Source organism: Magallana gigas, chromosome 4 (assembly GCF_963853765.1).
Source record: "Magallana gigas chromosome 4, xbMagGiga1.1, whole genome shotgun sequence".
NCBI lineage: Eukaryota > Metazoa > Mollusca > Bivalvia > Ostreida > Ostreidae > Magallana > Magallana gigas.
This window is the reverse complement of record NC_088856.1, coordinates 43700912-43728071: the sequence shown is the minus strand read 5'-3', so window position 1 is coordinate 43728071 and position 27160 is coordinate 43700912. Positions and strand designations below refer to the sequence as shown.

Here is a 27160-nt window from a genome sequence, read left to right as displayed (position 1 = left end):
TTTCACGAATAATTATATGTACGAGTGTTTGTAACTCTTTTGTGTCGGAGATTTTTGATCGTGCGAGTGCGAAAGAAACATGTATGTGTTCCCTTGTTTATAAGTGGGCGCAAGGAGGTATGTAGAGATATATCGATATATTAACATGAAATATTATTATTATATAATTCAGTAACGTTTATATTAATGCACGGTAGTAGTTATATTCTTTATTTAATTACAGTTTCACGTGTATATGAAGGAATGTGAGGTGCAAGGTGATGAGAATTCGAGAACGTGCGTGTGTTGAATTATCATTGTGAAAATATTGCGTCTTGACACTGCGTTTTGAATATATAGAATAAACCTTCATGCAGTATGAACTCCGCTCCTTTATTGAATATTCGTTAGGAACACATCCCTACCGAAACAGTGAAACTCCTACCCTTGTGTTAACAGTTCATATTCAAAATGGCGGACACCGAAGGCATCACGAGTAAAACGGAGTGTGCTGAGGAAACTCTGGAAGAAGACAAACAACCGGAGTGTGCTAGAGAAACTGTTGAAGAAGACAAAGAATCTACAAGCGAAGGTGAAGATACTGAAATTACAGATACTGAGGAGGAAGAAACTGTACATACATATCCTTCACGTTACAGAAAATTGACAGTAAAAGGTCAGTTGTTGAAAATTGAAAAACTTAAGTATGAATTCAACTTGTGTCTTAACAAATGGAGAAAGCAGTGTAATAGACTCCGAATTCTGATTACCGATAAAACAGACCTTGAAGTGATTAAATTTGAAAGAGGAATACTCGAAGATTTGATGGGTGACTTACGAGCTGTTTTCAATCTTATTGATGTGAATGAAGATTCCTGTGAAGACTTCCATAACTTTCACAGAGAGTATTCTGATAGACTAGACTTTTTTGAAATGGAACACCATTCTCTAATAAGAACAGTTTGTGACAATATTTCTGAAAAGGAACAAGAAGCATGTGAAATCAACACTAGATTATCCATTGGATCACAACTCAGTCATTCTTGTTCCAGTCGTCATTCTCGTTCTAGTCATCATTCTCGATCCAGTCGTCATTCTCATTCTAGTCGTCACTCTAGTCGATGTTCTAGTCATTCAAGCCACTCGTCTAGTAGCTCAGTTGAGACCTTAATGGAAGCAGCTGCTCTGAAAGCTAAACTAAAGTTTATCGACATTGAAGCTAAAACCAGTGCAGACCTGGAGAAAATGAAAACGCTAAAGGCTATTGAAATAGCACGAGCCAAACTAGAAACATTGGATGAAATTGATGGGACTGACAATGCATCAGTACTTAAAGATATGAAGATCATAAAATCTGAAGTGATTTCACCAATTTCATTAACTGATATTCCTAACACACTTGAATTTAATGAATTAAATTCCGAAGTTCCTCAAATTGTTCATTCATTCGAACCACATGTCTATACTGATGTCAGTGCTACACACGTGAAGTCGCATGTGAATTCTGAATCATTTATTGAACAATCAGTAAGCAATACAAGTTCTACAACAAGTGTTACATTACCACCAAGTGTTCCAGCTCAATCTGTATGCAGGGAAAATGTCATTTCGTCAATTCCTACAATTTCTACATTGAATCCCAATGTCGATGCATTCATACCTCAACCATCAGAACCAGCAGTAACTACCTCATCTGAAAGTACATCGTTAGTTTGGAGTCATCAGTATCAACGACCCGCCGCATCATCAATAGCACCAACTCATATGAATGTTCCAAGGACGACCAATGTAAACACCTATGTGAATGAACAATTAGCTCCAACTGAATCTACATGTAGATCACCAAACTTGGAACAGGGACTATTGAGTTTAGCTAATTCATTAGCACAACAGATGAGCCTCAGTAGACTTCCTCCCCCCGAGCCCAATATATTCTATGGAGACCCTCTCAAGTATCCCGGATGGAAGGTTGCTTTTCAAGCGTTAATCGAGCAAAGGCAAATTCCAGTTTCAGAAAGGATTCACTACTTGAAAAAGTACATTGGTGGACCAGTAAAGGATGTTATCGAAAACTATTTCCTTATAACTACTAGTGATTCCTTTGAGGAAGCCAAATCATTGTTAGATCAACGTTATGGAGATCCTTTCATTATAAGTAGTGTGTTCAGAGATAAACTTGACAAATGGCCAAAAATTGCCTCAAGAGATGGCCCTGGTCTTCAGAAATTTTCCGACTTTTTGAGACAGTGTTATACCGCTACGAGAAGCATTGGAAACCTATATGTCTTGAACGATAGCAGAGAAAACCAGAAAATGTTGAGCAGACTACCGGACTGGCTAGTTGTCAGATGGGGCCGCATTGTAGTGCAGAAAAAGGAAGAATCCTACCAGTATCCTCCTTTCAAGGACTTCATGGAATTCATGTCCAAAGAAGCTAAAATCGCCTGTGATCCTGTGATTTCAATTCAAGCAGTTAAATCTGAGCAAGTGCAGCGTGGACAAAGTGAAACGGCGAATTTCTTTACTCATTCAAAGAAACCCAACAGGAACAGATATTCATCTTTTGCTGACAAAGGAAGAACTTTCGCTACATTCACGACTCCCAGGACAGGAAAATCCTGTGCTCTTTGTAAAGGAGAACATTATGTCAACCATTGTAACGATTTTCTAGCTATGGACGTAGAATATAGAAAGAAGTATGCCAAAGAAAACAATTTGTGTTTTGGGTGTTTAAATGCTGGTCACATTTCTAAGCATTGCGAGCGAAGACTGAAGTGTAGGACTTGCGGTAGGAATCATCCTACATCTCTTCATGGTGATATATGCAGAGAACTCAGAAATCAGAGAACTCTGTTCATGAATCACAACCTTTTCCGTCTCATGCAGGGAGAATTAGATCATCATCCCTCCGAAACCATGATGGCGTGACAAACAAGACTTCTATGATAGTGCCAGTATATGTTTCTCACAGGGATAAACCAGACCAAGAAAAACTGGTATATGCACTTTTAGATACTCAGTCAGATACAACATTCATATTAGAGGACACCTATCGTGAACTTGGACTGTCAGGAACAACGGTCAAATTGTTGTTGTCTACAATGTATGCAGAAAATCAGGTTGTTGAAAGTCATAAAGTAAGAGACTTAGTAGTACGTGGATTCACTATTGAATTGAAGATACCATTGCCTGATACATTTACAGGAAACATTATGCCAGCTGATCGCTCTCATATTCATACTCCAGAAGTAGCAAATGCATGGCCATATCTTAAACCAATAGCTTCAGAAATTATGCCTATGCAAAACTGTGAGATTGGACTTTTGATTGGTTACAATTGTGCGAGAGCCCTAATACCCCGTGACGTAATAGCACCCCAAGATGAGGGACCATATGGACAAAGAACAGATCTCGGTTGGAGTATTGTTGGAATTACTGATCAGAGTTTTGAAGACGAAAATGACTGCATTCGCACAAGTCATCGTATCATTGCATGTGAAGTACCTCCGAGCATTTTAAACTCTGACGGACATGGACCAAAACATGTGATGTTTTCCCTTCAAACCAAAATCAAAGAATTGATAAAGCCAGAGACACTTTCACAAATGTTTGAACTAGACTTTATAGAACATTCTGTTGGTATGAAATCGATTTCTAATGATGATCGTAAGTTTCTTGCCATTCTAAAAAATGTAATTCACTTTTTAGATGGACATTACGAAATGCCATTACCATTCCGTGAGGACTTATCTTATCTACCAAACAACATAAGCATGGCTGAGCAGCGTTTGAAGCATTTAAAAGGAAAACTTGATAAAGATGAGACATACAGATCACAGTATGTAAATTTCATGACGGATATGATACAGAAAGGTTTTGCTGAAAAAGTTCCAGAAGATGAGCAGACATGCTTTGATGATCATTCCTGGTACATTCCTCACCATGGTGTTTTTAACCCACAAAAACCAAACAAGCTTCGTGTTGTCTTTGACTGTAGCGCAAAATATGAAGGACAGTCGTTAAACGATTACCTCCTACAAGGACCTGATCTTACCAATACGTTAGTTGGAGTTCTTTGTTGATTTCGTAAGGAACCCATTGCTATTGTTTGTGACATTGAACAAATGTTCCATCAGTTCAGAGTGAATTATGAACATCGAAACTATTTACGTTTTTTATTGTGGGAAAGTGGTGACACAAATAACTTACCTTCAGAATTCAGAATGTGCGGGCATCTATTTGGAGCTGCTTCTTCACCTGGCTGTGCAAATTTTGGTATGAAACAAATGGCCAGTGATAACGAAACTGAATTTGGAACAGACGTAGCAAACTTCGTGCGACACAACTTCTATGTCGATGATGGCTTGAAATCCGTATCAACTATATCCGACGCTGTGACTCTTATTCAAAAAAGTAAGGAGATGTGTCAGAAAAGTGGCCTACGATTACACAAGTTCTTATCAAATTCCAAAGACGTACTGAAAGACATTCCTCAAAATGAGAGAGCTAAAGTATTGAAGAATGTGGACCTTCTTCATGACAAACTTCCTGTAGAAAAGACACTTGGTATACAGTGGTGTATAGAATCCGACTCTTTTCAGTTTAAGATAGTATTGAATGATCGACCCTTGACTCGACGTGGTGTATTGTCAACTCTGAGTTCTGTATATGATCCACTTGGGTTAATCTCTCCATTTATTCTTGTGGGAAAACAAATTCTCCAAGAAATGTGCAGAAATCAAATAGACTGGGACAGCCCTATACCAGACACATTGAGAACTCGATGGGAAAAATGGAGAATAGATCTTCAACAATTCCAGAATTTACATGTAGAGGTCGCAAGATGTTTCAAACCAAAGGATTTTGGAAAAGTCATTACAGCAGAATTGCATCATTTTTCCGATGGCAGTACCATGGGATACGGTCAATGTTCTTACATTCGTTTAGTTGATGATCAAGACAATATCCATTGTTCATTAGTGATGGCAAAGTCTCGAGTTACTCCCCTAAAGTCAATAACTATACCAAGACTTGAACTCACTGCAGCCGTGGTGTCAGTGAGAATGAACTTATTATTGCGAAATGAGCTAGAATACACTAACATGACAGAGTGGTTTTGGACCGACAGTAGTGTGGTTCTTGGTTATATTGCTAACAACACTCGAAGATTTCATGTGTTCGTTGCCAATCGGGTTCAGCAAATTCGTGATGTCAGTGAACCATACCAATGGAATTATGTTAGCTCCAGTGATAATCCAGCGGACATCGCTTCTCGTGGTGCATCTGCAGACGAACTTGTGAACAATTGTAGATGGTTTTCTGGACCTAATTTCCTGTGGACTACAAACCCTTTCAAGAATTGTGATGTGACTCATCCTAATATTCCTGATGATGATCCAGAAGTGAAACAATGTCAAACATTGAAAACAGAAACAACTTTGTATGACAGCAGTTTATTAGGCTATTTGAATCGTTTTTCAGATTGGAACCATTTAAAGCGTGTGATTGCATGGTGTCTTAGATTTATAAATTGTACACAGAACAGAATCAAGACAAACGCAAGTAGCTTGCCAGAGGGAAAAGACTCCTTTTCTCAGAATGAACTCTCAGTTACTGAACTATATCATGCGGAAAATAAAGTCATTATCCAACTACAGGAAAAATTCTTCAAAGAAGAAAAAGAAACTCTTCAAAAGGACCAAAGTGAAAAATCTCACATCCCTGGAAGTAAACGAAAACAACTGAAGTTCAACTCTCCAATTAACCGCCTCGACCCATTCTTAGATGATAGTGGTGTACTTAGAGTAGGAGGGCGTGTACATAGAGGAAATTTCAACATAAAATTAAAACATCCAATAATTATACCAAGAAAGTCTAACATTACCAATCTATTGATACGTCACTATCATGAAAGAATTCGACATCAAGGACGTGGTATGACAACGAACGAAATAAGAGCCAATGGATATTGGATAATTGGTTGCAGCTCTGCTGTCTACTCACAGATTTCGAAATGTGTGAAATGTCGTAGGCTGCGAGCTTGTACTCAAGTGCAAAGGATGAGTGATCTTCCAGCTGATAGATTGACAGATGAGGCTCCGTTTACTTACAGTGCAGTTGATTTCTTTGGACCTTGGTACATCAGGGAGGGACGTAAAGAGTTGAAACGTTATGGCGTTCTTTTTACATGTATGGTATGTCGAGCTGTTCACCCAGAAACTACATGCTCATTAGACACTAGCTCTTTCATCAACTCATTGCGCCGCTTTATTTCCATTAGAGGCCCAATTCGACAGCTTAGATGTGATCGAGGAACTAATTTTGTTGAAGCAGAAAATGAGGTTCGAGATGCAGTTAAGGAACTTGATGACCAACAACTACAAAGATACTTAACCAGCGAAGGATGTGATTTCATTACATTTAAAATGAATGTTCCTTCTGCAAGTCATATGGGAGGAGTCTGGGAAAGACAGATACGATCGGTGAGAAATGAGCTTTCCTCATTAATGGAACATTGTGGATCTCATCTCGATGATGAAATGTTAAGAACCTTTATGTGTGAAGCTGCTGCTATTGTTAATAGTCGAACTCTTACCGTAGCAAACATTCATGATCCCAATTCATTGGAACTATTGACTCCCAATCATCTGTTGACTATGAAATCCACAATCATTTTACCACCCCCAGGACAATTCCAGAGAGAAGACTTGTATTCGCACAAAAGATGGAGAAGAGTACAGACCTTACTAACGAATTTTGGATCCGTCGGCGGAAGGAATTCTTGAACACACTCCAGACGAGAAGTAAATGGACATCGTCAAAACGCGATATGACAGTAGGTGATGTAGTGTTGATCAAGGATGAAAACTTACCAAGAAACCAGTGGCGCCTTGTTCGTATTCACGAGTGCTACACTGACAATGATGGACATGTACGGAAAGTCAAACTTGTGATAGCCAGTTCTTCTTTGAATAAATACGGCAAACAGCAAGATCCTGTGACTTACCTTGAAAGACCAATCCATAAGTTAGTGTTATTACACGAGACCGAGGAATTCCCCATCGAGGAGCCTAATTAACTGTGTCTTTCTATATATAAATTGTGCTAACGACAATTGCGATACTTTGCGATAATTTATATGCTTTGTATTTAACTTTTGCATTATGATTGATTATTGTTATTGTGCGCAAGTCAAGAATTTTGATATTTGATATAATTGAGTTAAATTTAGTATTCCTAAATTTGAGGAGCCATGTTACGGTTAAAGTTATTTCACGAATAATTATATGTACGAGTGTTTGTAACTCTTTTGTGTCGGAGATTTTTGATCGTGCGAGTGCGAAAGAAACATGTATGTGTTCCCTTGTTTATAAGTGGGCGCAAGGAGGTATGTAGAGATATATCGATATATTAACATGAAATATTATTATTATATAATTCAGTAACGTTTATATTAATGCACGGTAGTAGTTATATTCTTTATTTAATTACAGTTTCACGTGTATATGAAGGAATGCGAGGTGCAAGGTGTTGAGAATTCGAGAACGTGCGTGTGTTGAATTATCATTGTGAAAATATTGCGTCTTGACACTGCGTTTTAAATATATAGAATAAACCTTCATGCAGTATGAACTCCGCTCCTTTATTGAATATTCGTTAGGAACACATCCCTACCGAAACATGTATACATGATTTTTGAACTATCAATTCTATAACAAACAATATTACCAATTACGAGTGACGTATTTACTGCATGTGGCAATTGCAAATAATGTATACATATACTTATTCATACAATTGTATGATGTACCAGCCCGAGTATGTGACATATTTACTCTTATACATATATTTAAACAATTAACCCCTATTTATGATCACCGGTTCAGGAATAAATTAGCCTCTAGATTTACTCTTACATACATGTATCTTTAATTTGTAGACATAACATTTTTAAAACCCAGAGTTAGGAAATAATACTTTGAAAATGAATTACAAATGTAAATAAACTTTTATTCACTAGACTTATCGTATACACGTACATACTAAGATTTCAACGCCTTTAGAAACCCTGACTTGCACCTGGGCACACGACACACCTGTTGTGTATATCTTGTATATTCTGTGTTAGTTCCAGGGGTTTTCTTAAGTTGGACAAACAATAGACTCTAATTAGATATACACAAACGTGCACCTGGGCACACGACAGAACTGTTGTGTATATCTTGTATATTCTGTGTTAGTTCCAGGGGTTTTCATAAGTTGGACAAACAATAGACTATAATTAGATATACACAAACGAACAGAACTATGTCTAGACAAACAAAGCAGTAATATCCTGCACGATATAACAAAGGCAGTTGAGAGTCTTCATCTTTAACATGTATCTAGCAGATCTAGAATTAGACCTAGAAATAATTAAATTTGAAAAAAAATACATACCTTCAACCGATTTTTAAATTAAATCATGTAGTTTTGGTTCATTATCTTTATTTTGTTTAATTACCGTATGAACTGAGAGAGAGAGAGAGAGAGAGAGAGAGAGAGAGAGAGAGAGAGATAGAGATATTTCACCGATTAATTTATAATAGGAAACAAACATACTTAACAAAAAAAAATTATAAAGACTTTTATAATGGCAATCTGTGTCCATCGGAGCGTTGTTGATGATAGCGATATGTGTTTAATGGAGCGACAATTAAAACCGTCTGAAACATTCCCCCTTCGTTGGAAATTATATCATCACTCGGATCACCCCCTCCCCTCCCTAGAAAAGAGCTTTTGCATTTAATATATGTTTTTATTGTTCAGTTTGATCAAACTTGATTTAAAGGGAACTTAAAGATGGTTTAAAGACAACTTAAAGGGAGCGTAAATGCCACTTAAAGATGCTTAAAGGTAGCTTAAAGATGGCTTAAAGGTGACTTAAAGAAGTTTGGACATTAAGGACCTATAAGCGCAGCTTAAATGTGACTTAAAGGTGGCTTAAAGATTTTATATCCTTTAAGCCACCTTTACGCCACCTTTACGCCACCTTTAAGGACTTGCTTAAAGATTGTTTTTCGCCCTGTGTACACATCTCCCCAGACAGCAAGGTAGCAGATCATTGTCAGACCTTTGCCCTCAGTGATCCACTTCATCCCGAATTTGCTGTCACTTGCCAACATCACCATGATCTAGTTTGCCTGACTAGTCAACAAATGAAGGATGCGATCTTTTCTTTAACGAAGACTATCCAGTGTTCGTGCAACCATGGACTAACTGATTCACTTCGCGACTTACAGTTCGAACCCCAAAATGCTACGCAAAGTACCACAAATTTGAAACGTTATCTCATTCGATGCAGAAACCAGGACTCAGCAAAATCTTATCTCTTTGACATGATGCAACATAATGAAGTGCTTTTGATCTGTGACTGGTCCATGAAATACCTCCCACTAAGTATAGAGAAGACCAGAGTGATTGGTTTGGGAAGCGTGGTTTACCATGGCACATCACAATGGCATTCCACAAGACAGAAACTTGTATTGAGAGCCTAGGCTTTGCCAACATCTTTCAGAACCAGGTGTCACAGGACAGCATAACTTCTGCAGCCCTCAACATTAATGTTATGGAAAACATTCAGTCAATTGATGCATCAATATCCTCATTCCATGTCTGGTCAGACAATGCTGGTTGCTACAAGTCGACAGAGATGATGGCCCTCCTTAAATCACATGGCCTGGTTAGATCCTTCAACTTCTGTGAGGCACAGAATGGAAAAGGGCCATGCGACAGAACTGGAGCGACTCTAAAGGCAGCTATCCGACGCTTTGTTAACCAAGGACATGACGTTCTAACAGCACATTCAATGAAAGAGGTTTGGTATTTAGATCATTTACAATTTGTATTTTATATTATTTTCTAAACTAAAAAAAACATATTTGTTTGCTGAAAATCTTTATACTGTTTTATATTTAACAATATGTACAGTACAAGGGGAGATAAGAGGTTTTTTTTAAGAGAAACACAGATGCACTATCACTTTTAAAAAAGAAATAGAAAATCATAAATTCAAATTGATTCATCCTTTTGATTTAGCAATCAAGAAAACTGCAACAAATGTGAAGTACAGGGTTAGCGTTTCAGAAGTTGCTTCATAAAAGACATCCTTCAAGCCAATTCCTGCCATCAGGTCCTACTCAAACTTTGTATTTGAGGAAAAAGGCATGTACTGGCCAGTGAAATGAGGAAACTTTGGTTACTTTTGTAAATGGGTCTTTATTTTATTTTGGAGGGTGACAAAACATGTAAGATGTATGGCGATAGATGAATCAATAGACGTATGACGTATGACGTATGACGATTTACTACAAAAAAATAGAGAAAAATATTGTAAATAAACTAATTCAAAAACACACACATACAAATTCATCCTAGCAAATGTATGTTGACAATGATGAAACGTATGACTATCAGATATATCAGTACAACCTAATTCAATTAATCACAATAAGATATGCATCTAGATATATAAATCTGAAATGCCCTAGCAAAGTATGGCTACCAACAAATGTAAACAAAGAGGCATAACTCTAGACAACTAAATGATATTATACATATTGCAAATGGAGTTACCTCCCGCAATATATCAATTATAACCCTAACATAATCCAGCAAAGTTGCACACATGCCTCATAATTACATATAAGTACCTTCATATAGCTTTATCAATGTATCATTAATAATGACCTTGAAATATCCATGCATATGCATAAATAGTAACTTTATACCTACACTAAAGTATGAAAATTATCAAATGTACTATAATATAATTCTACTGCACAATATACATATCCATTGGAAAAAACATTCTAACAATATACATATTATAACACTCACCAATTAAGTAGTTTCCTCCTGTGAAAAGTACATTCAGTACAAATTGATCGTAGTCAATAGCCCGCCTCACATAAGTTCACGGGCTCTACACACAAGAATATTGAGCTCAAAATCTGATGACGTCACATCATAGGTATGACTAACTGCAGTACCAGCATAGATATGACTAATTGCAGTATTGGCGGTTACAACCCAGCCTCCTAATTGTGGAATGAATATGACACACTTACGTCGAAAATACTCTACATCATTAAGTTACAAACAACCTAGTTTTTATCAAATGTTGGTCTTCACTAGCAATTGTTCCTAGAAAATGTCAACAATGAACAAACATTCAATGATCACAAATAATAATACAGAAATTCACAAGTTCGTATTAATCAAACAGTTATAACGATCTCCTTCTAGAATCCGGCAGAGTTTATCAACGGGGCGGATCAAAATATTTGTCGCAGTTTTAACTTTAACTTGTCGCACGAGTCCGTTGCAGTCCGGTATAGTTTCACTAATAATGCCCATAGGCCATGAATTTCTCGGAGAATTAGAATCGACTATTAACACAACATCACCAATTTGCAAGTTCCGTTTGATTTGGTGCCACTTCTGTCTTTCTTGTAAAAGCGGTAGGTATTCCCGTACCCATCTATGCCAAAACAGGTTTGCCATATATTGAACTTGTCTCCACCGTCTCCTGTGAAAGATGTCGTCCTTATCAAAAACTCCTGGAGGCAGGTTCGGCTTCCGCTTCATTAAGAGCAAATGGTTTGGTGTAAGTGGTTCCAAATCAGAATGGTAATCTGAATTCTTAGTGATAGGTTGATCGTTGATCATATATTCGATTTCACACATCAGGGTATTAAGTCCTTCGTCGTCCAAGGTCTGTTCCTTCAGAACACTGTTCATGGCCTTGCGAATAATTCGAATGATTCTTTCCCACACTGCACCATGATGTAATCCACCTGGTGGGTTAAACTGCCAGTCTACATTCTTCTGTAACATTGATTTTTGAATCTGGTGTTGGTTCCATTCCAGTATGGATTGATTAAGTTCACGTTCAGCACCAACAAAGTTCCATTATCAGAACGAATCTTCTTAACTTGTCCCCTTCTGGCAATAAAGCGTCGCAAGGCATTTATGTAAGAATCAGTGTCTAATGAAGCTGCTACTTCCAAGTGTACAGCTCGACTTGCAAAGCAGGTAAATATTACGCCATAACGTTTCACACGACTTCTCTTCTGTTTTACTTCGAACGGTCCAAAGTAATCGACCCCTACTCTGCTAAATGGTGGTTCATCTGGAACGATACGATCCTTTGGTAGATTTGCCATCTTCGACTCTTCAACTTTCGACTTGAATCGTCTACATATAACACATCTTGATATCAGCTTCCTGATGGCTGATGGAGCATGAATGATCCAATACTTTTCTCTTAACTTTGCCAACATATGGTTTCTACCACTATGCATCAGTTCTTGGTGAATTTGTCTAAGAATGATAGTTGACACATGATGATCTTTGGGCAGAATAACTGGATGTTTCATCTCTGCTGGAATACTTGACTGGTGTAGTCAACCGCCGACACGTAAATTTCTATCATCCAAAAATGGATCCAAGTTCCTGATTCGACTTCTACGATTCACATGAGAGTTTCCTGAAGTAAGAGCATTGATTTCTGTGTCAAATTCTTGTTGTTGAACAAATTTCAGTATTGACTCTTCTGCATCTTTAAGGTCTTGGTATGCTAGAACACTCTTATCATATGATTCTTGTAATATTGGACTAGAATCGAGTCTTTGCATGTTCACACGCCTTAACAATTCTTTCCGCACTTTCAGAATCCATGCCACTGTTCGTTTCAATAAGTACCACGAAGAATAATGTTGAATCAACTTGTTAACACACTCTGTAGAATTGTCTGAATTCTGTTGTTCTGAGATGACTGCTCTGATGGTAACTCTTTTCACCTCTGGGTCATTGTCTAATAATTCTGTATCAGCGATCTCCATTGGATGTTTGGGCCACTGATCCTCTGGTTCCAATAAAAAAAACTCGGGGCCTTGATCCAGTTCTCTTGCATGATAAGGTTGTTGGCCGATATACCTCTTGATGCGTAATCAGCTGGGTTGACTTTCGTGTTAATGTATCTCCAATTGCTTGGCTGTGATCCTTCATGTATCACTGCTAGTCTGTTAGCTACGAAAGTATGAAATTTTGCCGTTTTGTTCTGAATATAACGTAATACTGCCATACTGTCGGTCCAGAATAAAACGCGATCGATGGGCATGTCTAGCTCAGTCAGTAACATCTTGTTGGTTTTGACGGCTATTGTAGCTGCCGTCAACTCCAGTCTTGGAATGGTTGTCTGTTTGAGTGGTGTAACACGAGATTTTCCCATGATGAAGGAACAATGACGTTCTCCGTCTGTATTCTCCAGTAGTAAGTAAGACACTGTGCCATACCTTGTTTCGCTTGCGTCAGAGAAGTGATGTAACTGGAGGTCCTGATACCGATGAGTCCACTGAATTACGAGGTCATCTGGAATTCTATTGTCCCATCCTAATTGCATCTTGCAAAGTTCTTGAAGGATACATTTGGCCTTGAGTACAAATGGAGCAAAAAACCCTAAATGGTCATATACACTACTGACCATCGACAGAATTCCTGGTCTGGTAAGCAGTTGTTTTTTCAATTCCAGCTTGAAGTTGAAGAAATCAGACTCGACGCACCACTGGACTCCAAGAGCTCTTTCAATCGGCAAAGTATCATGATCTAGATCTAAAGTCTTAACTTCTTTAGCTCTCTCTGACACAGGTATTGAGTTCATGACATCTCGACTGTTGCTTATCCACTTTGAAATGTGAAAACCACCTTTGTCTAAAAGTCTTTGTAAGTCTTTCACTAATATTACAGCCTCGTTCACAGATTTGACAGACTTAAGACAATCATCTACATTGAAGTTTTTGAGAACGGTGTTAACAGTCTCTTCACTGAAATATCCTTTCCAATCCTGGGCTGTTTTTCGAAAATCATCTACATTAAAGTTTTTGAGAACGGTGTTAACAGTCTCTTCACTGAAATATCCTTTCCAATCCTGGGCTGTTTTTCGAAGACAAAAGTTGGCACAACTAGGTGAAGATGTTGCACCAAACAAATGCACAACCATTTGGTATTCAGTTACACTTTTCGAAGGATCTCCATCTTTCCACCATAGGAATCGAAGAAATGAAGCATCCTGGAGAGGTACACGCAATTGGTAGAACATGCTGTCAGTATCACCCATTACAGCTATCTCATCTTCCCGAAATCTGATCAGAGTTCCAATAAGTGTGTTTGTCAAGTTAGGGCCTTGTAACAACTGATCATTTAGTGAAGTTCCCTTAAACTTGGCTGCACAATCGAATACAACGCGCAGTTTATTCTTCTTGGGATGAAATACACCATGATGCGGCAAATACCACACACGTCCATGATTTTGTCGTAGGTTCTCAGTAGGAACTTGTTGTGCGTAACCTTCACTGATAATTTTGTCCATAAATGCTTTATAACTGTCACGAAATTCAATGTTGTTTTCAAATTTTCGGGATAATGAAATCAGTCTCTGTTCTGCTTGTTTTCTGTTGTTAGGCATTGTAACAGTTTTAGATTTGAAAGGTAAGTCAATGATATAATGTCCGTCCTCAAAATAAACTGAATTTTTCACCAATTCTAGGAAAGTTTTATCTTCCTTTGACGGCTCTGGAACATCATCAATCGCCCGCTCACAAAAGTCATGATTAAACTGGCATTTTATCTGTTCTTCTAATCTTGCATCAATGCGATTGACCGTGACCAATGTGTTGAAAATGCCATTTTCTGGAACTGTGTCAATTGGTCCATTGATTACCCATCCAAGGATAGTCTTTATAGCGAATCGGCCATTGTCTTTACAAGGAATTATGTCCCATGGTTCCATTGCTTTAGGAACATTGACACCGATTAACAAACCGATATCACTATCTATTGGTATTCTGTCAATGTGAATGTCACTTAAATGCGGCCATCTTTGAAGGTCCTCCAGTGAAATTATGTCTTTCCTGGACACGGGTAATTCTGGTTGTGTGTAAATAGGAAGAAGATCTATTGGATTGTCACCATTCACGTCCGTTATTTCAAGTCCAGGGATAATATAACAATTTTCTGTCTTCTGTTGTCCCATGGTTGTCAGATTTAACAAAGTCTTTTTGCCTTCAATGTGAAGTAAGTTTGCTATTTTCTCTGTACAAAATGTTGCTGTACTCCCAGAATCCAAGAAAGCATATGTATAAATGTATTTGTCACTGTTTCTTGATTTCAGTCGCACTGGTATAATTGGAAGCGCTTGCCTCACAAGTTCCCCAGCCCCCATATGCGCTGCCGAAGACACAGATGCTGACGGTACAGACAATCTGTTGTTGTTCTGGTCCGGAGGTTCAAAGCTCTGTCGAGGATCCAAGTGGAGTATAGAAGGATGACATCTCTTACAATGAATACAATATGACTTGCGTTGACAAACTCCCTTCTGGTGTCCAGATTTTAAACAAGAAAAGCACAGTCCTTTCATTTTTAAAACTGCATATCTGTCTTTCAGAGGAAGTTTCATAATGTTCTTGCACTCTTCCAAGGAATGTGACGAACCTTCACAATAGATGCATGGTTTCACAAAAGCACAAATGTTTTGTTTGTATTGAACAGCAGCTGTGTGATTTTCTGTAGATGAATGGGACTCCATAGTTTTTGTAGCAAAGTTCCGGCTCGGTCTTGAAAATGTGTTCACTTTTTCATTCTGTCGTTTTCGTGCAATTGAACTCGAATTCATGAATTTTTTTCGATTGATAGGGTCATTCGCCTTTTTAACTTCTTTGCGGACGAAGTTTACTAAGTTTTGTGAGTGGAATGGTAGTTTCCTAATTAGAAGGTTCATATTTTCTGAGTATTCAAGAACTCGAGCACTGTTTACGTTATTCTCAGCAAATTGACACTCGGTTAAGAATATTGCATAAGAGTCTAATGCCTTCGAATTGTCTGGTTTAATTGATGGCCAATCCAACGCCTTCGATCCTTAAGTTCATTTAAAGCTTGTAGGTATCCTCTTTCTGCATCCAAATGTGAATATCCAGTTACTATTCTGTTAGCTTCACCACTGGTAAATTGAAGATGAAAGTTCAAGCGCTCTTCATATGAACTGGTGTTTCATGTAGCGCACACTTTGGTGTTAAACTGTCGGATAAATCTTTGGTAGTCCATTGGATTTCCTTCAAACTTTTAAATGTCAGCTTTAGGTTTGTTGAGCTCTCTTGCAACTGTAAATAGATCATCTGTGTTGTGATGATTTTCTGCAGTTGTAAACGTTGGCTCTGACAGATGAGAAAAAACTTGAGTCTGTGGTTGACGACTTGTTGTTGCATAACTTGAAACAGGCACATATGGTGTACTGCGGTGTGTTATTGTTGGCACATATGGAAAACCAGGTGTAATTGTACATGTAGATCTGTTAATGTGGTTAACTGTTTCACATGTTGGTAATGGTCTTGAAACAGACGAAAACACAGGTGCATATGGACTCAACTTTGACTGCTTTCTAGATGAAGACACATGCATGATGGGATCCTGTATTGATGTTGTCACTGTAGATAAAGGCAGATGAATGTCAACCGCGGCCTCTGACAGACGTCCCGCTTCCAGATCAGTTTTTTCCAGTTGTTCGATTATTTTAGTTCTCTCATCACTTATTTTTAAAGATGTCTTTATACCCAGTTCTTCTTCCTTCAATTTCAATTGTAATTTGGCCTCTTCTATCTGTTTTTTCTCTTAAAATGATGCCGCTCTGGCCTCTAATTCCGCTTTTCTCTGACTTTCCTCCAACTTCGCTTGCGATTAACTGCTCTTGCGACCTGCACTAGAACTCACGGAATTGTTATCAATCACAACACTTTTTGAATGTTTCGTAAACCAGTCCTCTACAGAACTTTTTAAATCCATAAGGTATTCATCCCTCTTCTTGAATCTTTCTTCATCAGGGACCTGATTACTGGGAGAAAGCCAAGCCCGTACTTCATCCTGAGACACTAGAAATTCTTCGTATTTATCGAGCCATTCGCTATACGCTCTTCTAATCGTTTCTCTATCCTCTGATGATAATAATAATTTCTGTAAGTTGTCACTAAGTGTCAACAGTATTTTGAAACACCTTTCTCGGTTTTTACTTTTACTTTCCAGGGTAAATTCAGCACCTTTTTGAGTCATTTTCCTACTTCGTTCACTCCTACGGCACTGCTCTATCTTCTCACCCTCCATCCTCATCCATCATCTACTTAATTGTAAATATTTGTACTGGCCAGTGAAATGAGGAAACTTTAGTTACTTTTGTAAATGCGTCTTTATTTTATTTTGGAGGGTGACAAAACATGTAAGATGTATGACAATAGATGAATCAATAGACGTATGACGTATGACGTATGACGATTTACTACAACAAAATAGAGAAAAAATATTGTAAATAAACTAATTCAAAAACACACACATACAAATTCATCCTAGCAAATATATGTTGACAATGATGAAACGTATGACTATCAGATATATCAGTACAACCTAATTCAATTAATCACATTAAGATATGCATCTAGATATATAAATCTGAAATGCCCTAGCAAAGTATGGCTACCAACAAATGTAAACAAAGAGGCATAACTCTAGACAACTAAATGATATTATACATATTGCAAATGGAGTTACCTCCCGTAATATATCAATTATAACCCTAACATAATCCAGCGAAGTTGCACACATGCCTCATAATTACATATAAGTACCTTCATATAGCTTTATCAATGTATCATTAATAATGACCTTGAAATATCCATGCATATGCTTAAATAGTAACTTTATACCTACATTAAAGTATGAAAATTATCAAATGTACTATAATATAATTCTACTGCACAATATACATATGCATTGGAAAAACATTCTAACAATATACATATTATAACACTCACCAATTAAGTAGTTTCCTCCTGTAAAAGTACATTCAGTACAAATTGATCGTAGACATTAGCCCGCCTCACATAAGTTCACGGGCTCTACACACAAGAATATTGAGCTCAAAAACTGATGACGTCAAATCATAGGTATGACTAACTGCAGTACCAGCATAGATATGACTAATTGCAGTATTGGCGGTAACAAGGCATATGTGTTGAGAAAGCATATGGTATTGGTACAGGTAAGTAAGCTGTTTGAATATTACATTTATGTTTAAAAAAATTTACATTGATTTTTGAGATACATGGAACATTCTATGCATTTGTGTACACAAAAGTGTCATTCAAATCAACATTTTATTCATTTAGTGGGGAAAAAAATCCTGCAAATGTAAACATCATTGAAAGTTCATTATCTTAAAACAGTAAAATATTAATTATGACAACAAACCACATCTGTGTAAAAAAAAATCCTAACAATCATTATACTTGGATTCAACAATAAAAATGGTTGGTTTGTTGATCCCATGGCCAAATACTGCAATTCCAAGTATGGAGCACCTGCCATTAACCGTTTTGGAGCAACCAGAAGACATTGGTTTCCATATGATAAAAGTCAACACAACTACAGAAACAGAAACCAACTTCCATTGCCCAAATGAGGGTTGCGTTGCAGCTTTTGGCTCTAGTGAGGATTTATCCAACCATATTCTTTTTGAAAAGTGTAACCTTGAATTGGGAGTAAGTTCAAGTTCCATAGCAGATCTTACAAAAAGAAAGTATGTAACAAAAATATCTCATTCAGAGAATCTGAAGTTATTTTTGACTGAAGCCACAAAGACACAAGCAGCAGAGAGTAAATTGACCTCTGGATGGGCTTTGAAAGATGAGAGACGCTCAATGAGATTTAATGAAAATCAGAGAGATTTTTTAGTCCAAAAATTTAACGTCGGACTTCAGACAGGAAAGAAAGAGGATCCTTTTATTTTCTCTGAATCCATGGTGTATGAAAGAAGGTCAGATGGTACATCGCGTTTTTCATACAATGAGATACTGTCCATGCAGCAAATAACTTTCTTCTTCTCAAGAATGAGCAAGAAAAACTAGATGGCTGAAGCTGAAAATTGGGAAGCCAAGAAGGAAACAGAAATTAGTAAAATAAGAGCAAATATAATTGATTAATAATTCACTAGAGGTAATCAGCATTGCTATTGTTGTATTCAAATTGTTGATTTTGTTCATAGGAAATGTACGCAGGGGTAATATGTGATGAATTTTGAATAGTCACATGTAGTATATATTGGTATGCTTTTATTGTTCTACAATTACATGATTGTATATTTCTGTTCATAGGTAATAAGTTATGCTTTATTGTACATGTAAGAAGTAAATAGAACTTGGAATTATTATGCATTTATTTATAGGATAAATACTTGATGGTATTCATACTTAAAACACTTCATTTTTGGTAAATTGTTGCAGTCAGTTTGCTATGGTTCATGTGGTTCATGTTGTGATTAACATGTTTATGTATTTTTATTGCACTCATATCAGCCCTAATGTTGCATGGTTTGACCCCTTGACATTAACTATGGCTTTCTAGAATCCATTAAAAAAATGTTTATCCCCTTTGTTTATGCAAAATGTGAATAGAATTAGTTTAATACCATTTAAGCAAGGGTGTATGGCATTTAAAAAAATTTTAATGTTAAAATGTAGAGCATAACGTGATTTTGCAGAACGGGATGCGATCCTCTGGCGCAGGTGAAACATACTCGTAACATCGCAAGTCACTGTAAACTTGGCCTGCTGCAAAATCTGAGCCTGTTTCTGCAGTAAATTTGTTATGTAAATGTTAATGGGGAGGGTTTTAATGTGTGTTTATATATAGATGTAATTTGCTTCTTTTGAACAAATTTCAACCATACATGTATCTTCATGAGAGATCATAAACTAAAATAAAAATTGTCAAAAGATTTTTTGGGCCATTGTATACTTGTATAAACCCAATGTACATGCAGTGGTATATGTTGGCGATATTTGAAATTCGAGATTTTATGCAGTTGGATTGGAATCTTTATGTTTAAGAATGATTATAGTAGCCAAATAGTTGAAATGATTGATTAACATCACATGTAATGTGATTTGCATTTGTTATTGTCACACAGTGGTAAAACAAAAAAGTCAACAGTTCTAACAATTTACATGATGTATTTGTTTGCTTATTTTTTAAAGTTTTGAGATGATCATGACCTTATTATACAGGATGTCAATAGCTGATATTTTACATTTCTATCAAGCAAAGGTTTAATCATCAGGGCAAGGCCAACTAATCACACACTAGGAACAGCTCTCAATAAATAAATAAATATATAAACCATTTTAACATGACGTTGGACTTTAAGTAGGACGTAACTATCTATTTCTTGCGTTAAAGCAAGTAAAAAATGACACTAGTCTTGTTTCAAGCAAAATATGCACCGATCGCATAGTCCTAACTCAAAAGCTAGACAGATCTTGTTGATTTCAAAGAGCCATGGATGAGAAGCAGCAATGAAATAGACAGGCCTATTTCAAATTGCTGTTTGACACAACTACCCATTTACAAATATAGTTAGTGTACTTTGAAAAAATGATTTTTTAAAAATCATGATCAGAATGGTTGCCATGGTAACCATTTTTTTTTGCATTTATCAATCCAAATAATGATATATTTTCATTTTCATTATTTAATTAAATTAAATGTAAATGTTTTGCTCCCAAAAGATAAAATAAATACAACAAATAAGCCACCTATGACAGAACTTCTAAATTTGTATCTGAGAAAATTCGGAATTTTGGGTCATTTCCATTCTGGCATATCCATTGTTTACTAAAATACACACTTTTAAAATCTATATGATATTAAAGGTAAAAGTATAATTATTTAGAACATGCAAATCTTTTTGAAAACCTATCTTGGAATATCAAGATATATCTAACTGAAATTGTTGTAAAATTTTGTATTTCTACATTTTGAAAATGAAATTCGACATTTCTAAACTTTAGTTTGCTCTTTATACTCGAGGTAATGAAATAATTAAGGTGTTCCGTTTTTTATTTTTTTTTCTTACCCTTTTTGTACAAGCGATTTCTTGAAAACGACTGGACCGATTTCCATGAAAATTTAAGATCTTATACATATTGATAAAAACCTTATATATATTTTTTTTAATTTTAATGACGTCATTTCCGTTCGGGAGATATTGACGTTTTAGTGATTTTTAGAGGGTCAGTTTGTCCTGCTATCTCCTCCTAAACGAAAAAAAGATATTGAATTTAAAGGACTATGTTCAGTATGGTCAAATATCTGCCCCCGATTTCAACCAATCTTTAAATAGTATCGTATAAAAATAAAATCTTCACAAATCATTGTATGGAGGATACCTATAACTTTTATCTTCATTTTAGTCATCATTGCTCATTCGCTGTTTATCTATGACGTCACCTAAATGACCAATTTCCCGCAAGTTTGCAAACAAATGAAAATATTCTCAGTTTTGCTCTATATTTTTCATTCGGAAGTATAGAGCGCAGGTCTGCTCAAGTGCGATTTAACATATTTTTTTCTTACGATAGTTATACATATCATACTAAAAAATGGTACTTGAGCAAGCCTGCGCTCGATGTTTCCCAGTTGAAAAACCATCGGAAAACACCTATACTTTGCTACAAAACATCAATTTATCAAAATAATGCAATCTTCATGACGTCATTTCTACATTATGACGTCACTCTGGTGATAACGTGTTACACCTTTTATTCCAATATGATTTTAACTAGCTTTCATTTTATTAAGGTCTTCCGTTTTCAACGGAAGACCTTGTACTGATTCTGTTGGTAATTCTTTTTATTCTTTTTTTTCTTCTAGACGTTTTTTAAAACTCAAATATCTTGCTTGTTTGTTGTCCTATAAAGTTCAAATTTTCAGAGCCTATTGGTACTTACTATTTCTCAATATCTAAGGAAAATCGTTAGAATCGACACTTCCGGTACCGAGTTATTCCCCTTTTTCCCAAAAATATAGGCATTCTTGTGCACGCAAAGGCTCTGAAACCGCTCACAGCATGTGTTACAAAGTCACAAATCTTAAAAATAGAGAGTTTGAACGTTGTCCTCCGAGTTTTGTTTTTACAATGTTCCTCCTTTAAAGTTTCAAAAAATTAATTTGAATTTGTGTTTAAAAAAATGCTGATTTTTGGTTGTGTTTTTGTTATGTAGCTCTTTAGTTTAAAATTTTCTCTAAACACATATAGAACAAAATATGTGCAAAATATCAAGGGCTTTCACTTGACACCATTGAAAAAGGGCTGGCCCTTTAAATTAGGGGTCTAGAGCCCTTAAAAGTTTTCGCTTTATAACTCAAAAATGGTTAATATTTCGCTATAGCTGTCGATAGAAAAGTTGTTCATTATTGTGTTATCAATGTCGTTACAAAATTATTTTGTACCGGTAATGCGTAATATGAGTGTAAAAAGCTTGTCTTGTTAACATGTACCTGTATTCATTTGGCAAGTAAGCGAATCGTCTTCGTGCGCATAACGTACATAAATTAACAGCTAAAAGTGTACCAGCATATACGGGATGCTTTGATTCATTTGAAAAAGTGTCTAAAAAGTATACGTGTACATGTTTTTCTTACAGCCTTTTTTTTGGAGTCACCTCTGTTTAGGTCCTATAGTGGACAACCGTTAAGAAAAACAAAAACGAGAAAATATAAACGTTCTTTTTCTTATCTAGTGAGATACATAAACTAGATTTAAAAAATAAATAAATTCCATGAAATAGATTTGAGTCATTTTACTGCAAGCATTTCAAATCGACCTAAATTCTGAGTTGTGTGCGTCATTACATAACCCATCTCGCCTGCGGCCGAGAAAATTGATCGCCAAGGTCGCGGCTGGACTACCTAGCGGTCAGCGGTTATCTAATACACAAGAATCGCGTGTGTCATATGTGATTTTATTTAGCCGCAAACACAAGAATCGTACACAATGACATTAAAGCTTACTCTTCTTAATTTGAATTAAACGATAGAGTGTCAATAAGAAATCGTTCTGTTTAATCATAAAAGCAATGCCATTCTCGAACTGAAGCAGTATCAGACAGATAGATCAACTGTGGGATTAAAGGGGGAAAAACTTATATTAATTCGAGTTTAGTCATCATACTGCACACATTGTAAATCTTCCTGGGTTCTGAGCTCTTAATGTGTGTTTTACCTTTACGTAAATTATCCGATCCCTCATCCGCGGCCGAGGAAATCGGTCGCGGCTGCACTACCTAGAGGTCAGCGGTTATCTAATAACAAGATATATATATATATACACAAGAACTGTTTCAATTTTATGTTCTTAAAGTTTGTTCACCTTCAATTTATTTAATTAAACATTAGAATGTGAATTGAGAAGCCCCTCTAAAAATTTATAAAAGCGATATTATTCCAAATCAGAAACATCATCAGACATAAATCAATAGTGAATTTGTAATTCTAAAATGTTCTAAAAACTATACATGTACTAATAATGTTATAGATAAACAACGAAAAACCACAAAGATTAAACCTTAAAATGAGTATCACCCCTAGAACATAGCCAAGGAGATCCCGCGCGAGTGGACAAGTGGTCCGCGGTAGCTTCGTGTTCTTCTACATGTACTTTATCACACGTGCATTGTTTATTGATATTTTGTACGATTCCAACTATTTGTTTATTCGAGATTTTGACCGGTACATGTAAGATTGACTTGTGTTTCAATTTAAGATTGTTTTATTTACCCACGAATATTTCCGCTAAATACTGCTGAGAGGTTTTATAGATATCGTAGAAAGTACTAGTAGTTGACGTCTTCATAAGGTTGCACATAAAACGAGAGAGAGAGAGAGAGAGAGAGAGAGAGAGAGAGAGAGAGAGAGAGAGAGAGAGTTCAAAATTGGAAGCATTATTTAGCCGAATTTAGAAAATGAAACAGTCTCCAAGCGTTCAAGGCAGGATAAAAAAAAAATCAAATATCAAATTAACACATGCGGTACAGGCAATTGCAACTTCTCTGGCCTTTCCGGTGTTGTATAGCAGTTTTTCCCCCATAGTAGCTTTTCCCCCCGGAAAACCTACTATATAGTAGCCTTTCCCCCTGGGGGAAAACCTACTATATAGTAGCTTTTCCCCCATAGTAGGGTTTCTCCCTCACGTTTTGGTTCAGATTTTATAAAAAATATTTATGGAAATCCAGTAGGGATTAAAATCAATGTTTCTACACTCCCAGGTTGCATACATGTATATCTGCATTCATCTGTACAGGTTAAGTTTCGTTTTGCCGATTTAATAATTTTTATAGACATTGCTGAAAGTTGAACATGTGTGTAATGGAATTACACATAGAACTAAATTTAGGTAATTTATTGAAAAAAGTTTTACAAGTTATACACTTATATGCATAATTCTGTGTTCTGAAATTGTATTAAACGAGAATGTTTTAAGAATTTCTTGATAAATTTATTAGATTGTTTGTCTGTTTGTGAAAATTTCATCCAGGCCAAACCTCTGTTTTAGAGAAATTTTGTTTCCGATGTTTCAGAGCCCGATTTTTAAAATCCTATTATAATAATTATAGTGCATATTCTTTAGGGTCCAATGTCTCATAAACTAGAGATGACCATATCACCATATTTTTATAGTGGCAGTGGTTTACCACTTGAAGATGACTCTGAAAATTTCAGCCCTCAGGGTAGGGGCCCTTGATGTTTCAGGGCCCGATGTTTAAAACCCCATTATAATGATTGAATAGTGTTCTATAAGTGGGGACCCGAATCTCAAATTCTAGAGATGACCAATTAACCATATTTTCACAGTGATAGTGGTATACCACTAGTAGATGACACCGAAAATTTAAGCCCCATGCAGGGTAGGAGCCTTTGTTGTTTTCGAGCCCGATGTTTGAAATCCATTTAAAAAGAATATGTATTTTTAGGGCCCCATATCTCAAAAACTATAGATGACCACATGATCATATTTTTACGGTCATTTAAAAGTAAAAACATCATTTAAAAATACTCAATCACTCATATATTTCTATATCAAAATGATTGAAAATTACGTTTAAATCTGCTGCTGTTTATAAATTTACGAACAAAATTTTTCAAAAAGGTACGCGGGTAAAATTCATTATTCTTCAAAACATTTAATGAATTCATAAGATGACTAATGATATAATAAATAAATAGATACATAAATCAATGAACTTTTATTCATAAAAGGAGAAACCGAAAATCAAAAATAAATAACCCACCTAAGCGCATATACGACTTTTTTACTTGTTAGTTGATTAGAAGAACAAGCTTATATCTAAAAAAAAAAAAGTCAGCTCATCACAATATATGTGTTGGTTGTTTTTTGTTTTTTTAATTACCCTTGTTTAATTGTTCGAAGAAATAATATGGTTATTATGGTACACAAGTAAATCTTTATTGCAAAAATATGAAACAAATAGTATTAATTTTTTAGGTAATTGAATCGTATATCTTGATTTATATAGCATCGTTTTCAAAATTGTATAGTTATAAATCACGTTGCAAACTTAAAAGTGGAAAAATTAGCAAATAGTGAGTGACAATATAGACATAAAGTTAGTTTAGGCTCCAATTCACATTTTCCAAAGTAACCAGCAAAGATACCGACATTGTTCTGGTTGTGAAGACATTTCATTGTTTTTTTAAATGTTTACATAAAATATCTCGCGTTTTGTAGAAATGTGCTTAAAATATGAATATTATCCTTTTTGTGTGAAATTAATATCATATCCGTTATTGCAAATTATTGTCACGAATGGTCCGCAGTAAACATGGCCGGAAAGTAAAAATAGGGGAAAATCTACTATATAGTAGGTTTTCCGTGGGGGTAATCTGGCTATAAAAAGGGGGAAAGCCCACTATATAGTCAGCTTTCCGTGGGGGAAAAACTGCTATATAGCCATTTTTCCGGGGGGAAGAACTGCTATATAGCCATTTTTCCGGGGGGAAAGATGGCTAGGGGGAAAAGGCACTATATAACACCGGCAAGTTTGGAAAAACACCTCGAATGTATTAACATCACCGGATGTTAGAATTTTATACAAAATGGAGTCGCTTACCGTTAAAATAAGTATCGGCAAGAAGTCTTGTATGTCGTTTCTGTGTTATATTTTAGTGTATATTGATACCTTTAATGAAGCATAGCTCACATCTCAACTGATCATAAAATGTGTTGTAATTACAGTATATCAAGTTTTATAAAAAGGGGGGTTGTCATGGACGCCTAGGTAATACATTTGAAGTGTTTTTCCGAGCTTTCCGGAAAGGCCCGAAAAGTTGCGATTGGTCGTAGAGGCTGACACGATAAAAGAATTGTCCAGAATTGAGGGATTTAGTGATTATTTTTAGAATGTTCACATGAGTTTTTAAACAAGATTTGTTTAGATTTTATCGGTTTCATGATCACAGTGCAAGGGCTTTATCTTTTTTTCAAAATGCGGCGAAGACCTATTTTTGGCGACTACTTAACATGTGTACATTTTTCTCCTCAATGTATGTCACTTTCCCACCCGTGTGTTTATTCGGTCAGTCTATGCTAAGTCAATCCGCTCCACGTGCGACCAAAAATCTCGTGTCGCGTCAGCGCACATAGCTCAGAATATTGCCCCCGGGCTGCAGATCAGCAATTGATAAATAATTGAGTAACATTTGGAAGGATGCTTTCACTGCAGCGGTCAATTGTTAAACAATAAGTGTCTAAATATTCGATGTCAATCAACCTCACATAAAAGGTGCGATATCGTAATCTGAGAATGTGGCTAAAAAATTAATCTGTTGAACACGCTAAACTTCTATATATAGTTATGAACAGAATAAAATATATATTATCAGAGACATAAATAACTTAATAAGTTATTTATGTCTCTGGTTTTATAAGTTAACAGTTTTAAGTCAAAGATTAAATAAAATTTGTTCTCAGGATTAGAAGTAATGATATACAACTACATTAAGCAATAAAGTCGGTCGATCGTCATTAAATCATCATAGTACTGCAATTGTCGACAGTTTCTCATTTCTTTGAAATAATTGTAGTAGATCAATTGACTTGCAGACTATAATATAGCGACTTTTCTGCCTCCCAAAAATGTATGCATTTAATTGCGATAGATATTTGTTCTTGGGGATTTTACTTACTGTTATATGCACATTGATAAAAAAAAATCATTGAAGTTGTGTAGTATGAGGTTGTAATGCA

The 27160-nt window shown here is 36.1% G+C and overlaps 3 protein-coding genes and 1 pseudogene across 3 annotated transcripts; 2 read left to right on the top strand and 2 right to left on the bottom strand.

Annotated features, from left to right (window-relative positions):
• The first annotated feature begins 2921 nt into the window (after nt 1-2921).
• On the top strand, nt 2922-4061 carry LOC105324064 (uncharacterized). Its single transcript, XM_066083382.1, has one exon. The coding sequence runs from the start codon at nt 2922-2924 to the stop codon at nt 4059-4061; it is 1140 nt and encodes a 379-aa protein (XP_065939454.1).
• Nucleotides 3198-7656, top strand: LOC136274837 (uncharacterized). Its single transcript, XM_066082540.1, has 2 exons — nt 3198-7366; nt 7473-7656. The coding sequence occupies exon 1, from the start codon at nt 4104-4106 to the stop codon at nt 6762-6764; it is 2661 nt and encodes an 886-aa protein (XP_065938612.1). The 5' UTR covers nt 3198-4103; the 3' UTR covers nt 6765-7366; nt 7473-7656.
• A 4181-nt stretch (nt 7657-11837) lies between these two features.
• On the bottom strand, nt 11838-12398 carry LOC136275081 (uncharacterized). Its single transcript, XM_066083381.1, has one exon. The coding sequence runs from the start codon at nt 12396-12398 to the stop codon at nt 11838-11840; it is 561 nt and encodes a 186-aa protein (XP_065939453.1).
• Nucleotides 12399-12425: 27 nt separating this feature from the next.
• On the bottom strand, nt 12426-17169 carry LOC109617409 (uncharacterized; annotated as a pseudogene).
• Nucleotides 17170-27160: the final 9991 nt, after the last annotated feature.